Source organism: Accipiter gentilis, chromosome Z (assembly GCF_929443795.1).
Source record: "Accipiter gentilis chromosome Z, bAccGen1.1, whole genome shotgun sequence".
Classification (NCBI taxonomy): domain Eukaryota; kingdom Metazoa; phylum Chordata; class Aves; order Accipitriformes; family Accipitridae; genus Astur; species Astur gentilis.
The window spans coordinates 32,108,438-32,123,538 of NC_064919.1; the positions used below are offsets into that span (position 1 = coordinate 32,108,438).

The window sequence follows — 15,101 nt, forward strand, 5'->3', positions numbered from 1 at the left end:
AGGAGGGCAGATCCACTTTGAATTGCTGGAACTCTTGGGACAATTCCTCTACAGCCGAGACACAGGCCCGTAGGGAGGAAAAGAGACTTCCTTCATATTGCTGGAGTTGGACAGACAATTTGTCTACCGTTTGTCCATAGCCTTCTTTCCAGGACATTACTGCCAATGAGTTGGCATAGGTTGGTGGTGCACTTCGTAGAAACTTCCGCCACATGGGTTGTGTGCATTGGACTTCATCTGGATCTGTGGGTGACTGCGCATTTTCTGGATCATTATAAATCACCTCCAGCATGGCTAATTCTCTCAGGTACTGGATACCTCTCTCCATGGTGGTCCACTTGCCTTGGTGACATGTAACTTCATCCCTGAAGGGGTATCTTTCCTTTACACTTAACAGAAGTCACCTCCAGAGGCTGAGGACTTGTGTTTTTCTCCCAATTACCTTGTCGATGCCCCCTTCCCTAGACAGAGATCCCAACTGCTTGGCTTCCTTACCCTCTAATTCCATACTACTAGCCCCACCATCCCAGCATCGGAGCAGCCAGGTAACAATGTGCTCACCTGGGTGGCGGCTAAAATCCTTTCGCATGTCACGCAACTCACTCAGGGATAGAGATTGGGTGATTATTTCAGGTTCTGGCTCTTCCTCCTGTTCTCACGATGACCCTGGTTCATCTTCATCTCTCACTAAGCAAACTGATTTCTTTGTGTGTTTCTTTTTCTGTACAGGGGTGACTGATACTGGCACAGGTTGGTTCTCTGGTTTAGCTGCAGTATCTGTCACCAGGATTGGGGTAGCCACGCTGCCTGATGCTGGGGTTGGGGTAGCCACGGTGTCTGTTGTCTGGGTTGGGGTAGCCACGGTGCCTGTTGCCCTGTTTTCCATCTTTTTCCCTTTTTCTCCCTGAGGGTGCTTCCTAATATCAAGCAGTGTTTGTTAGATACTGGCCAGGGCCCAGCACAGTGAGGCGAGTTGTACGTCTTTGGAATAGCCACAGCATTTTTCTATCAAATATTCTATCACTTCATGAGGGTTCTGTAGTTGTTCAGGAGTGAACTTCCAAGCCACTGGAGGTGAGAAGTTCTCTAGATACCTGCCCATATCCTCCCACATGCCGTGCCACCCATGAATATCCAGCTTTGGGGCAGATCTCTGGGTGGTACTCTTAAAGAGCTTTTTTGTAGCCCTAAAGAAGACCTGAAACATATTCAGGAGGCATAGCACTAACAGCACACTGGCTTGCACATCCCAAGGATATTCAAAATTCTTGAAAGCTGTTGTAATTAGTCAGAAGGAGAGAAGGGAGGTGAATGGATGGGGGGAAGTATCCCCCCACAATTTCCCCGTGGAGTAGGTGTAATTACCAATAAAATCCAATTGAAGGTGCCCGAAGTATGGAAAGTATCACTGCCTCATACAGATACCAGCTTAACCTCATGACCAGTGATGTAATCATTTCACAAGTCAACATTTCCCAGTACAGCAAAATGATAATCCCAATCACTCTCCCAGAGGTGATAAACTTAACTACAGGCAATACATAGAGCATATAAGAGCTTACAAAACGCCACCATGTAAACAAATGCACCAACATTGTGTCTAACATCTATTTATCTAATATAAGAAATGCGTATGACATTTGTTTCAACACGCTCTGACCAGATCTGTCGTTATCTCAACCCTTTGTGTCCCATGTTGGGCGCCAAAAAGGACTGCCATGCTATCAGCCCAGCTGGTAACAAAGGACCACGCAGCTGCTCGCTCACTCCTCCTGCCCTCCTCCAGTGGGATAGGGAGGAGAATTGGAGGAGAGAAAAGGAAAAAAAAACCCAAACCTGGAACCTCGAGGGTTGAGATAAGGGCAGTTTACTGGGACAACACACACAAAAAAAAGAGAAGTTACAACAACAACAACGGTACTAATGAAAGAGTATACAAAAAGAGTGATGCACAGTGCAACTGCTCGCCTCCCGGAACCCAACACTCCGCCAACTCCCCCACCGAAAGTCAAGAGATCTCCCCCCCAGCCCGCTCCCCATTTATATACTGAGCATGATGTCACATGGTATGGAATAGTTCTTTGACTAGTTCAGGTCAGCTGCCCTGGCTATCCTCCCCCTCCCCCCCCCCCCCCCCAGGTTCCTGTAAGAAATTAACTCTATCCCAGCTGAACTCAGGACACCAACCTAAATGATTCTATGATTCTATGAAAAAGAAGAGAGAGCCCCATATGTCCACATAGTATCACTGTGCGTCTGAGGTCAGATCAGATGAAAGTCACCTGAAAATGATTTCTCCACATACGTTGCACAGGCAACTTTATTATTCTAGTTAAATCAGAATAAAAAGGACTTATTACCAGTGCAGAGGAATAAAACATAAAGTAACTGAAGAATTCACTGAAATACATGAATTGATAGTTGTAAGATAGAAAGAGAAAATAGAATAGGGACTTATAACATCCATTTGTTGCACAAATACCATTGAGATTAGATGTTGGTTTGTGTGCAAGTACCTTACTGCTTTCCACAGCTAGAGAGAAACTGTCACTGTGCAAAGATGGAGACTTCGCAGAAATAAAAACATAGAGACTAAGAATTTAGCCAAAGAAACTATGCTGATGGGGCTGGCAGGGTCTTGCTCTACAAAGAATATTTTCTGTTGTCTGCCAAAGGAGACTCTCCAGCAGATTGTAAAGTAGGAAAATCATTATGTTCTGTTAACATGGCTATCTACCTCATTCAGTTTTGGATTTCAATACCCATCTGCAGAGTGAAACATTGCTCTTGCACATGTTACAACGTACTGCTATCTCAGAAAAACATAGGAAAAATCATTCCTGGAAAGTTCTATATGCCTCCACATGGATTTGTACCAAGTTAAAAAAGGCTGTTCAATATGAGCCTTTAAAGTCTGCCTTGGGTTGTATAAGGGAAATGAAACATTACCATAGTGGTGAGAAGAGGCATTTGTCTCCAAATAGCTGAAGTTCCAAATACCTCCAAGTATCCTTAAATATTTCAAGCACCTTTACACAGAGTTTGCTCAACTTACCAGCTTGTTTCACAAGAGGAAGACCTCTGAGCAATGCAGTTTATCTGGCTGGATACAGAAGGAGAGAGAGAAAGACTGAATTAAAATACCACACACAGAGAAAGCTGAGTCTGGAGGGGGGTAAATGACTGAAGCAAAGGTTCCCAGGGACAGTAAAATAAAGTCTTCTCTGTCTAAGCATGGACAGTCAGAGAAAATGCCTGCTTGTTCAGGACCTTTTTCTGAAGAAGGTACAGGGAATGGGAAGGTTTGAGAGTTTTTGATGTTATACCATGAACACAGACAAAGGTGTGGTAAAAAAATCCCAGGAATCCCAAAATCCAAGAAGGAAAGCTGGACAATAGATATTGTGCTGATGATCATCCTAATGTCTTGACCACCTAATGTCTCATCACAGTGCTGATTCTGTGAATAACTTCTTACTATTACCTCTATCTGTTTGTCTTGGTACCCATTACATGGGATGGGTCTCAGTGAAGCCTTTCTTCTAGGTGTTGGATATCCTCAGACCATATTTTTTCCAGTTAGCTGATGGTAGGGAATATTTTAGATCCCAGCATGAGCACTCAGAGAACAGAAAGGACTTTTGAACAAGTCAGTGACTTCCACATTCCATTGAGGAATGAGAATTGCTGCAAATGCTGAGAACATAACAAGCCAACCAGCAACCTGGAAAATAGAAATGGAGGAAAAATGAAAGGACTGAAAGCAGACCAAGTCTGTATTGCAGTGTGATGAGCACTTCAGTGGTCAGCTAGCTGTTGACCACAGCCTTATTCACTGTTTTGCCTTCAAGTCTACAGACCTTTGATAGCAGGTCAGACAAAGGGCTGGCAGGAATAACATAAGGCTGATGCCTGGGGCAAGGGATAGTCCGGACTGGTGTCTTGCATTCTGATTTATTTGGAAGGTAATCTCACCACTTTGTTGGGGGGGAGAACAGAACAAAACAAAACAAAACAAATCCATACCTTCCTGTGCAGCTTTTTCTCAATAGTGTTCATTTATTAAAAAAATGTAAACTGAAGCTTAGAGTGTTCCTTTTCTACTCCTTCCTCATGCCCATTTGTGTTCTGCCACTATATAACTTGCACAGTGCCCATGATCCATGGTTTCCCACTTGATATGTTCAGTTGGACCTCACTAGGATCCTTGCAATATTATTTTTCTGTGATATCTCAGAAAATTTAATGCTGAAATGGATAGGCATCTCACTGACCTGGAAATAAGCCTAAAACCATAGATTGGCCCAGGGAGCAGAAATGCATATAAACATGCCCCTTCTCAGTTGTGTAAGACACTTGTACTGAGTGGATCTGGAAAAGTAAACAGAGAAAGAATTCCATGTGTGCTCTGAGCTTTCAATTTCATCAAGAGTTTCTTCATTTAATACAATGTTAATGATCCTTATCAGAGATCCCCACTATACCAAAAAGACCAGAAAATGGCATTTTCAGAGATACTATGATTCTTAAAGTGAGCTCCTCAGGTAAACTTGGCATCAGTTCTTTGTTCATGAAATAAGAATCACTTTTCAGTAGGTGTATTAGTTACAGTTACTTAATAAATTGTGATGGTTGCTTTGGAACTCTTCAGTACTGATGTATAAACACAGTATTTTGTTCATGCATGTACCATTTTGGAATATCATGCGATGCCCTGCTGAAGAGCTGTTACATTTTTACTGAAACTTCAACAGAAGGAAGTCAGGGTTTTTTTTCAGCTGAAAGGATTGGTGTGGCATTTACTTTTCTGATGGAAAATAGTAACCTGGTGGCTAATAAAACTGCAGAAGGAACAGACCCTTCTCCTTTATCTCCCAGCTGAAGGAGTAGGAGGCAGATAGTAGAGGCATCTTTGTTCTTATCACTGAAGAAATGTGCAAACATATGCAGGAAAATGGCTTTCTGCAGCAAGCATGGAGTCGTACTCTTTTGTTTCCAAAACATTCCTGAAAACATTGTTTTGCTCTACTCCTAAATGGATGAAGAGCAGAGGCAGGACTACTTTTTGTACTTGCAAAGAGCAGCAGATTAACAGGCAACAAAATCTTTCCTGGCTATTGTCTTATTGTATTGATATGAGGAATATTTTTGCTTCCAAAACAGGTGTGATGGCCTGGACCTGGATCCCTGTGTGCCAGGCCCCTCTCTGCCCTTCTGCTTTTAATCAATTGGACAGAAAGACCAGGAAGACAACCTGGTTGCTCCAGTGGTATGGAAAAGTCAAAGACACTATTTTGACCAGCTGACAGTATGTACTGGCTCTTTGTGGATGAGTTCTTTAGATGTCATCCTTGACAAGAAAAAATCTGTCCATGCAATTAAGGGTTCTTGAACTGGCCCTAGTCTGAATACAGTGATTTTCGATTACATAGTTTGTAACATTTTTGCTCATGTCAACTCCAATAACTCTCTATTGGGTTGCTTCTGCATGGAAACAGGCATCACCTGGTGGAAGCTGACTCAAAAAAAGTAAGAAATCAGGAGCTGCCTTACACTGTGCATCTCTGCAGAACACAAAGTCTTGGAGTGATACTGGCATCTAGGTTCATTTCTGCTTTACTAATGGGAAGACTGAAGGAAGGAGATGCAGCAACATATGTCCAAAAAGCTCACAATATACAGACCATAAGTCATGGAAGAGAACCCAGAAGGGAGCACAGGAAATCTTACTAGGCAGAGATCCTGAAGAGCTCAATTCGTACGTTCTTTCCTGGTCTCATTTTCAAAGAAGAGTGAGACAAAAAACTATGGGAAAGTGCAAGTCAGCAAAAACATCTTGTAGTGTCAAGAACTCTCAGAGTGAAAGACAAAAATGAGGTTGTGCAGCCCATCCATCATCAACTGCTCTTTATTCCTTCCTGCTTGTCCCATCTGGTTGCCAGGAGTCCCAAGGCCATTGTTTTGTTTTCACCCAGTCCTAAGAGGGAAAATTTACATTTCTGTTGGGTTTAAACAAAATTGCAGGAGTTATTTGTGTACAAGATAATGAACCATGAGTAGTAAGTTTGGGGCTGTTTCATTTTGGGGAGTCAGAAAAGCTCATGGATGATTCAGTTGATTTTGCAAGGCATTGTGGAATGAAAGTGTGTTGCAGTAGCAATGAAAAAATCCAGACAACCTCTAGAGATCAGTGGATTAGGTCTGGCTGTAGAATGCATACTCCTTACTTTCCATTTTATTTGAGACTGAACTAGCTTCTTCATAAAATGCTGTTCAGTGATCATTCACTTATCACTTTGTTTTAGATGCAGGGGAGCTTGGTGATATGCTGGAAACACCTCTTTCTTCTTTGAGGGTGAAAGGAAGTGCCTTAAAATGGAATTGCTGTCCAAACATAACATGCTTGGGAGCCTGCTGTTTCTTTTCTACATTTTATGCTAGAGAGAAGTTACACTCACACACCTCCCCTCGCCTTCTGCTCCTGTAGGCTGTAGCTTTGGGCTTTTAACTCTCTCTGACTAAGATATGTAGAGAAATCTGGATCTCAGCATGATGCTTAGCTGTCTGTTTACTAGACCAGAATAGGTGGAGATGCATCCTGCTGTGTAAGACACATAGACCGAGGAGTCTACCTGAGGTATTGACATGGCAAATAGGTACCTAAACTCACCAAAGGTGGGATTGTGCTTTACTTGAAGCTTGATGCAGCTTTCAACTCCATTTCCTGGGCTGTGATTCAGGGTCTATAGGAAACCTCAATTTTAAGTGGTAGACAGAGGCAACTAAAGGTCACAGTGGACTCTAACAGGAAGCCAGATATCCAGCACACATGGACACATCTCTGAGCAGAAACTTGAATCTAGCCACTCCTGTTGGGAACTGGGTTTCACCCTGGTGGTGAGAACTGCTCTCTCAGCCAGTCTAGTTCATCCAGGTGTAATCAGCAGATGTAGTGACTTTGCTGGAGGAAGGTAAACAGGTTGGAAATATAGCACCATGTTTTGAGGGCAGGGGGAACAGAGGAGCAGTTTGTATTTTGTCTAAAAGAATCTTACCTACTGGTGTGTATTTTGGCTGCAAGAGACAACGAAGCTTATGTCACAGCAGCCAAGGGGAATAATTTGAAAGCATCTCTGTAACATCTAAGGGATCTGGAGAAAAATACTTGGACAAGATCTGATTCTTTTAGATATGTTTGATATTGGGGAAAAATTTATATATGAAATTTCTTTATTCAGTAATGTCTTCATATAAATGCCAGCCTAGCCTTTCCTGACAAATTAGTGATTAAGTAGCTTGACTTCTGGACAGAGTAAGGAGTCCCATAATGATTGCTATAAGGCTTTTTTCTTAATGTCAAATTAATCTTTTTCATGAGCCTTAAAATTGGAAAAGGTCTTCTTGTATACCAGATACAAGCTTTGTATTATGGCCTTGATAAAAAAGGTCTCTCTCCAGTGATATCAACAGAACATTCTTAGTTCTGGTTCTGAAGTGATGCTGCAAAAATGAGTGACCCATTCCTGCTCCAGGACAGTATTCTGTGAATAGCTCCAGATGTTTGGATGATGTGATAAAAATCATGCTGTGATTTAGAAACTTGGAGACATCAGTTGTCCTGTCTGTTTGATCTAAATATAGCTCAGCCACAAACAGTACTACCAAAAAAACACCTGCAAAATTTCCTCAGGGCATGCCTATTTCAGATGAACCTCTCGCTGCTTCCTCTGACACACTGAGAGGGGGAACTTCTGCAAAATCCTCTGAGATCTAAGCACACACATATGCAGCCCTCTTGAAAGACAGGTATGGTGTGCTATTTGTCTGCAATATGAAATGAGATTTGTGCAAAAGAAATTCTTCTGATTTCACTTAATTACCTTACCTGAAGCAATGTTGTGTGCAAACTCCCATCACCCTTTGCTTAATTAAGAATGCCCAAGATTCCTATTAATCTCTTTCTCTGTAAATCATCCTTAAAAAACCTAATCCTGTTCCATATAGGTTTTGCAGCAAATAAATTTGCATGTCAATATTTAGGAGAATTTTTTTCTTTTTCTTTTTTTTTTTTTTTTTTTCAACAAGTAACAAATTGAGCACAGCTCCTGCAAGTTGGTTCTGTGAGTTTGTTTTTTCTGTGTAAAAGCTGGATTGGTGTCAGTCAGCTATTGAAAGGTTAGCTCATAGAAGGTGGTGCTCCTGTGGCAGAGGTCAGGCAGTTTAAGAATTTACTTTCCCTCAGTTCAGATGCAGGATCTGTTTGGGTATGTGCTCTTCACCCTTTTCCTTGCAGTATTAATTTCAGTCACTTTCAGTTGCTATTTAAACCACTTACTTGTGCGGTCTCACAGAGTCACAGAATATCTGAAGTTGGCAGGGATCCACAGGGGTTGCCTAGTCCAATCCCATTCTCAAACAGGGTGACCTACAGCAGGTTGCTCAGGTCTGTGACCTCTGAAGTTTTGAATTGCTCCACAGACGGAGACTCCACAGCCTCTTTCTGCAACCCAATTTTTTTTTTTCTTATGTTTAAACGGGATTCTCTGTATTTTGGTTTGTATACATTACTTCTTCTCCTGTCACTGGGCACCAGTGAGAAGAGTCTGGCTCCCTCTTATTCATTCCCTTTCATCAGGTATTTACACACACTACTGAGACCCCCCCCCGCCCCGAGCCTTCTTTTCTCCAGGCTAAACTGTCCCAGCTCTCTTAGCCTCTCTGTGTATAAGAATCTTTGAGTCCCCTAATCATCTTCATGGCCGTTCGCTGGCTCATTACAGTAGCTCCATATGTCTCTTGTATGTGGGAGCCCAGAACTGGGCACATCACTCCAAATTTGTTCTCACCAGGGCTGAGTAGAATGGAAGGATCCCTCAACCTGCTGGCAACTCTCGTCCTAATGCAGCCTAGGAGGCTGTTGACTTTCTTTGCTGCAAGGACACATTGCCGGCTCATGGTCAGCTTCCTGTCCACAAGGACCCCAAGACCTTTACTGCAAAACTGTTTTCCAGACAGCCGATGTGTTTTCCAGCTGTTTCACTGGGAAATGTTTCCCACATGTGCCCAAACAACTGAATTAGTGTTTTTCAGATGACTGATGATTACTTAAACCAGTGAATCTCACATGAAAGTGTATCTGAGTGCACTCATAGTATTTGGCTTAACATCTGATTGCCTAGTTCTTTAGCCCATATAGATCAAGGGAATGACTATTAGCTTGGAATGCCTGCCATGCCACTTGTCTTCTAAACAAATGACCTCTGAGATGCTTTCCCTCATGGAAGTTTTTTATCCTTCTGGGGCAGAGCTCTTTATTATAGACAGAAATGTGACAGTTTGCACATGTCCTGGAGCTTTAGCCATATCTGTGTTCTTCCTGTGGACTTGTCTAGAGATGTTAGAAATAATGTTGATTGAAGCTCCTTACTGATTAGTGATTATTTTGGCATTCTTTGTCTTCTCCTTATGGCAAGGTAGATGTTATGTTTGGCATGTGAAAGAAGCCAAAAAGACCCAGGCTTATCATGTGAACAGATTCAGTAAGTGTGTCCTTCCCCTCTGTTTTCTTGAAAGCTTCAAAAGTAGGCTTGAGTACGGAACTTCTGCTCTTTCCTTTTGCTTGTGCCTGTAACTGCAGCATCCCAGTTGTATGCAAATGAATTCTTTGGAGCCTCCACTGCTGAAGTGCTCAAAACAGAAGCTGTTATCCAGGGAATGTTAACAACAAAGAATAAAGTTTAGGATGAAGAACAAATGAGACAGAAAAACAGCTTTTCTATACCAAAAGTAACACAAAAGATTGGAGTTAAAATGTAGTATAAAATTTTTCTTCTCCTAGTACGTTTCCTTCCAATTAGTTAACAGTGATAGCACAGTCTGACATTCTGCACATTTAGAAGGTGACTTTGAAATCAGAGGTGAATTAAGAGAGTCTGTGAGGATCCTGAAACTACATTCTCTTTCTTGTAGATGTCCTGTGTTCTGAATAGCTGCAAAATCAAATGCCTAAAGTATTCAAAATATTGGTCTTGTCTAAGAGGCAAAAGAAAGTCTGTGCAGTTTTATTCTTTACATGATGAGCTGAACTGACTTTATAACTTAATGATAGCCTAGAAGCAGTGCTTGGGGAGGGGGGGGAAATCTCTTACTGCTGCTGAATTCTGTTTCCTAAGTAACTAGTGGAATACATTGCCTGGGTAGCTCTAAGTGGAGAGAAGTTAAAAAGAGACAAACTTGATAGATTATTGAACCAAAATCAGTTTGATCATCAGCAGAATTATTTGTTGAGGGGAATCCAGAAATTAAAGGTGTTACTGGCATTGGTCATCAATGATTTTTATGCACAGTAAGGCTGCTTGGGGAGGTCTCTGCAATAGGGATTTGTGACCCAGCTAATCTGCATCACCTTTCTACTTGTTATGAAATTGTAGCTTGCTTGTAATTTCAGTTAGCCTTCCTTGCATCCCAGGAAAGAAATCACCAGGTGGTCTGAGTCAATTTACCTCAAAATGCAAGAGTTCTTCTATTACTCTGACCCTGCAGAGGAGGATGCAAAATGAGAGTAGAGGAAGGCTGACAGTAGCTAGGGTCCATGAATAATCCAGCTGGGGTTTGTTTGCAGTCCCTGGGTGTCTTCCTTTTTTTATCCACAGGTTTCCCAACAGGATGGAAGTGTTGTTAGGAGACTTGTGGTTACCTAGCTAAATGGAGACAGCCATGTTTACAGTTATTATTACTCACCTGGAAAAAAAAGTCTGTAACAATCAGACCTTGTCAGGCTTAAAATTATCAGTTTCCCCATGCTTCTCTATTGGAGATGTAAAGGGGCCATTTCTCTGTCACACTTTGGGGGATAGGAGGGTTGCTTTTGTTTCAGGGCTGCTTTCAACTTAGGGCTCTGGGAAAACACGACCTGGAAAAGAAACGTAGAGGGGAAAAGCCACAGGATCTTCTCATGTCTCAATAAATTCCTTGGTAGTTGTTAGAGGCAGTAGTTAATCTGATAACTGTCATCTCTGGGACAATTCAGGAGGAATCATCTTGACAGGTTGCAGATGTTTCTCCCTGTAAGAACTAAGGTTCCACCATCACCATTCCAAAAACTGACATGGAAAACAAGAGCAAACACAGTCCTCTAGCACTGTTGACACACTGAAGAGGTAATTTATAAGGGTGGAATAAGGGGTTGTAAAAACCTCTTCCCTTTACTTAGTCTCTAATAATGCCAATAAACAAGTATTTGGAAGGACTTTGACAGTGTCTCCTTCCAGCCTAAGCCTCTGAAAAGGCCAGATAACTTTGTCTTATGCACAGCAAGAGATGTTAAGTGTGTATACATATATATTTATGTGACTGTGTGTTACAACAAGGCTGTCTCAGATTAACTCCGTTAAGTCTCAGCCAGCAAGTAAGCCAATCTGGACCTGTCCTGACCCAGGAACAGAGGACAGTAACCAGCCACTTACAGTGTTCTTCCAGGGTGAAGGTGCCTTTTTTAGTAAATGATGCCAGGTGTTTTCCTGCTCCAGGCAAAGTCTAACACAACTCCCAAAGGATATGTGTCTTCACTTCATCCATGTAGCCAGGCTTGATCCTGCTGCAGCCCTCCAGTGCTCTGTTGATGAAGTATCACTGTAAATGCCCTCCCCCTTTCCCCAGCACCCGCCTTCCTCCCCAGGTGGATGATTGCCAGTTATTTGATAATAAAAATGCCTCTGAAATACAGGCTAAATGCCTTTATGCAGCCCTGCGGGGGCAGAGGGGTATACAAGAAGCCTCCCCATTGGGATGATTGTGCAAGAGCTTTGCACAATAACAAAGAGCTGGCTTAGAAGCACACAGGAGCTGAATTTGGGACCAATGAGCATGCAGGGGTAGAAAGAGGACCAGGCAGAGCCGGGATCCCACCTACATACTAAGCATTAGAGGCAGTGGTGTCCAAGGGTAGCTAAGACACATGCAGAGACGCTGCTTCTTTCTGATCTATGGTAGGACCCTAGAAATCATCAATAACTCCAAATGTTTACTACTGCTGTGCCCTCCTACCTGTCACAGGATATGTAATTTCTGGCAACAATTAAGACTCTGATTACTTATCCCCGCATTCAAGATTTCAAATTCCTTTCCTAGACCTGGTGTCACTTTTTTCTGGAGGTATCACCTGCCTGTTACATTAAAGACCTTCCAAAATCAATCTTCAGTCACTTGACTGAGCTGATGGAGTGAAAAAATCATGTGGGTGGCAGCTTGCCCCCTCCAGTACTGCAAACCAATTGTGTTGCCATCATGCAAGTCTGCAGATATAGTCTCTTCCTCTTACTGCCATGCTTCTCCCATCAGGTAACGCAGCTGATCAGGCTGGGTGCTTTGCCCACATCCTGCCTCTGTGGGGAGTGTGCCTCGTCTTCAGTGGAAGGAGAAACCTTTTCAGATGCAGAGGGAGTAGAAGGAGGTCCTGAGTGTGGGGAAGGAGGGAGCTGGTGTCATGGTGGTTTTCCCACATTCTCACAGGACTGACTTTCTCATGTGCTTTCTCTAGGGGCTACCAAAGACATGGGGAAGATGCTGGGCGGGGATGAGGAGAAAGACCCAGATGCTGCCAAGAAAGAAGAGGAAAGACAGGAAGCCCTCAGGCAAGAAGAAGAAGAGAGGAAAGCCAAATATGCCAAGATGGAGGCTGAAAGAGAAGTTATGAGACAAGGGATTCGAGACAAGGTAGGAATCTGGCTTTCAGTGCACAATGGGTAACTCATAATGCTCAGTGGAGAACTACAGTTTTCAGCTGATTTGTGACCAGTAGCTTGAGCACCTGGGTAGAGCCAGGTAATTACTTTGCCACACTGAATTTTCTAAACTTGTGCACTGTCCTTTGAGCTCTGTCCCTGTTTAAATACACCTCCCACACAGAAAAGCCCTGCGAAGTTGAAATAGACAGTGAAAATGAGGAAAGAAAAATGTGTATTTTTCTCATCACCTGTTAAATGTTCACATTATTTTAAATGTTAGAGACTTCTCTGTCCCTATGGGGGTGCTTTCCAAGCTTGCATTCACTGTTTGTGAGAAATATCATACTTCAGTGTGTTTCTGAGAGATACAGTCCAAGTATCTTCTGTATTGCTTCCAAGGCTTTCTTTGTGTTGGCAGGTGAAATGGGACAAATGTACTCTACTTTTCATATTTAGGCTTCCAGTACTCACAGGGGAATCATCTGAAAGAGAGAGATTTTCATTTACTTGAGGGACTTAACCATTGGGAAGCACTCTCTTCTACTTAAGTTTGTTCTTGTACATAAAATTTGGTGTGAGAAGGAAACAAATAATTGTGAGGATTCAGAATGAGATTGAAAAGAAATGTACAAAACAAACATTTATTAGCGAAATAAACTTAATTTAAGGTAGCTGAACCCATTGTTTCCATACATTAACTTTTAGAGATTGATGTGTGGAGGGAGAAGGCAGTTTTGCTGCCTCACCCTCAAGACTGGGTCAAAATTGTCTCTTTAGAATAACTTAGCTTTATAGGAAGAGGTCCTGGAGCTTAGATAACTTGGAAAGAAACGTGGGTAAAGTTTTGAGGAGGCATTTCTGATGATGAAGGTCTGTGTGTTGACTTACATCACATGCCAAAAACCAATATAAAATACCTGTAGACAGAATGAGGAGATGCTGCTCAGCATAAGAGATGTTTCCTATGCAGTGCCTAGCTCTGTGCAGGTTACAGTGCCCTGCCTCCCAGAACAAGTCTGGGAGAAATCTTCAAAGTCTCATGACAGAGCTGAGAGCACTGTCCATAAACAAAACTATGTCTGCACTGGGCCAAATGTCTCACTCAATCCTTATGATTCAGGAGGGAAGCACAGATAAGGATGAATTGCTCTGGTGGCATAGTGCATCTTGTAAAGAGGTATCAAGAATTTTTCTGCACATAAAGAAATTGGGATTATGCTTCAAAGAAAAGAAAGTACTTACAGAGAATTGTCTACCTGAGATACTGCCAGAGAAAGGTATTTATATGATCATTTAAAAGAGGATATTAGTTACCAGACAGATTCAGGACACCTACCTGGTCAAAATTTATTATTTTTATAATACATTTAATGAATATATATCTAGATAGTGTAATATATTACTATAAACGTATCAATGTGTGCAGTATATGTTTAATGTACGTTTATAGGTGGAACTGTTTCTAAGCAATGACATAGATCTGCATTAGGCATGAGGGAAAAGAAAGAGTAATGAATTTCTGAGTTGCAGGCAGATGGACTAATGCCCTTTTTTCACTGGTCTCTGCCTCTTTTGATAGACCATTGAAGTGTTCCCAGAAGTAGATGGGAATTGTATTTTTCTTGCTGTTTGGCAAACTGCTGTAAAGCATTTAATAAATCTGAGATACCCCCTGTTACAATTCCAAGGTGATCTAAACTAGAATTCACACATCCATGAGTAGGATGTGTACAGCCTGAGCTTGGATGAGACATGCAGCCAACAGGGATTTCCCTGGGGTATTGTCAGCTATCCAGACTTTGCTGAGTACTGCGTGATGAAATCTCTTGGAAATGCATTGGCTCCTGAGTGATATGGCAAACAGTTGTCTCTGCAGGGAGAGTAAATGGGGATACTTGCAGGAATGTTATTTGACCTGAGTCAAAACTCTGGATTGCAACTTTTCTAGTGATGTGGTGGTATACCTTTGAGATTAGGAACAGGAAGTTGTGCTTTGGGGAGCGCACCTGGCTTGTGAAAACACAGGAGCTCAGTTCCCTGTGGTTTTCTTTCTCCTGGGGATAATCCCAGGTAGCATGCATTTGAAAGATGAAGCTGTTTTCTGCAGAATCTGAAAAGATGGATAAAGCTGTAGAAAGAAGCTGTTGGTTTTGGTGGGTTTTTTTAAGTTTGAGAGTTGCGTGAAAGAGAGAGATTACTTTGTCCTGACACAGAGATGGATTTGATGATATACAAGACTGTCTCCAACTGTTGTGAATTGGTGGCTGGAATGTGAAACAAATGTTGAAAGAACAGAAAAAAAGGGCTGGATTATTTCCTCTATTACGTATTTAGATATTACCTTAATTTTTTCTCCAACTCCAGTAAAAGCAGAAA

At 42.1% G+C, this 15,101-nt stretch overlaps 1 protein-coding gene across 1 annotated transcript in view; it reads left to right on the forward strand.

The window, feature by feature from the left end:
* The window catches only part of CPLX1 (complexin 1), a 129,445-nt gene that overhangs the window by 71,892 nt on the left and 42,452 nt on the right, over window positions 1-15,101 (forward strand). Inside the window, exon 3 of the mRNA XM_049796405.1 lies at window positions 12,539-12,714. Coding sequence (XP_049652362.1) covers window positions 12,539-12,714 — 176 coding nt within the window. The remainder of the gene's footprint in view (window positions 1-12,538; window positions 12,715-15,101) is intronic.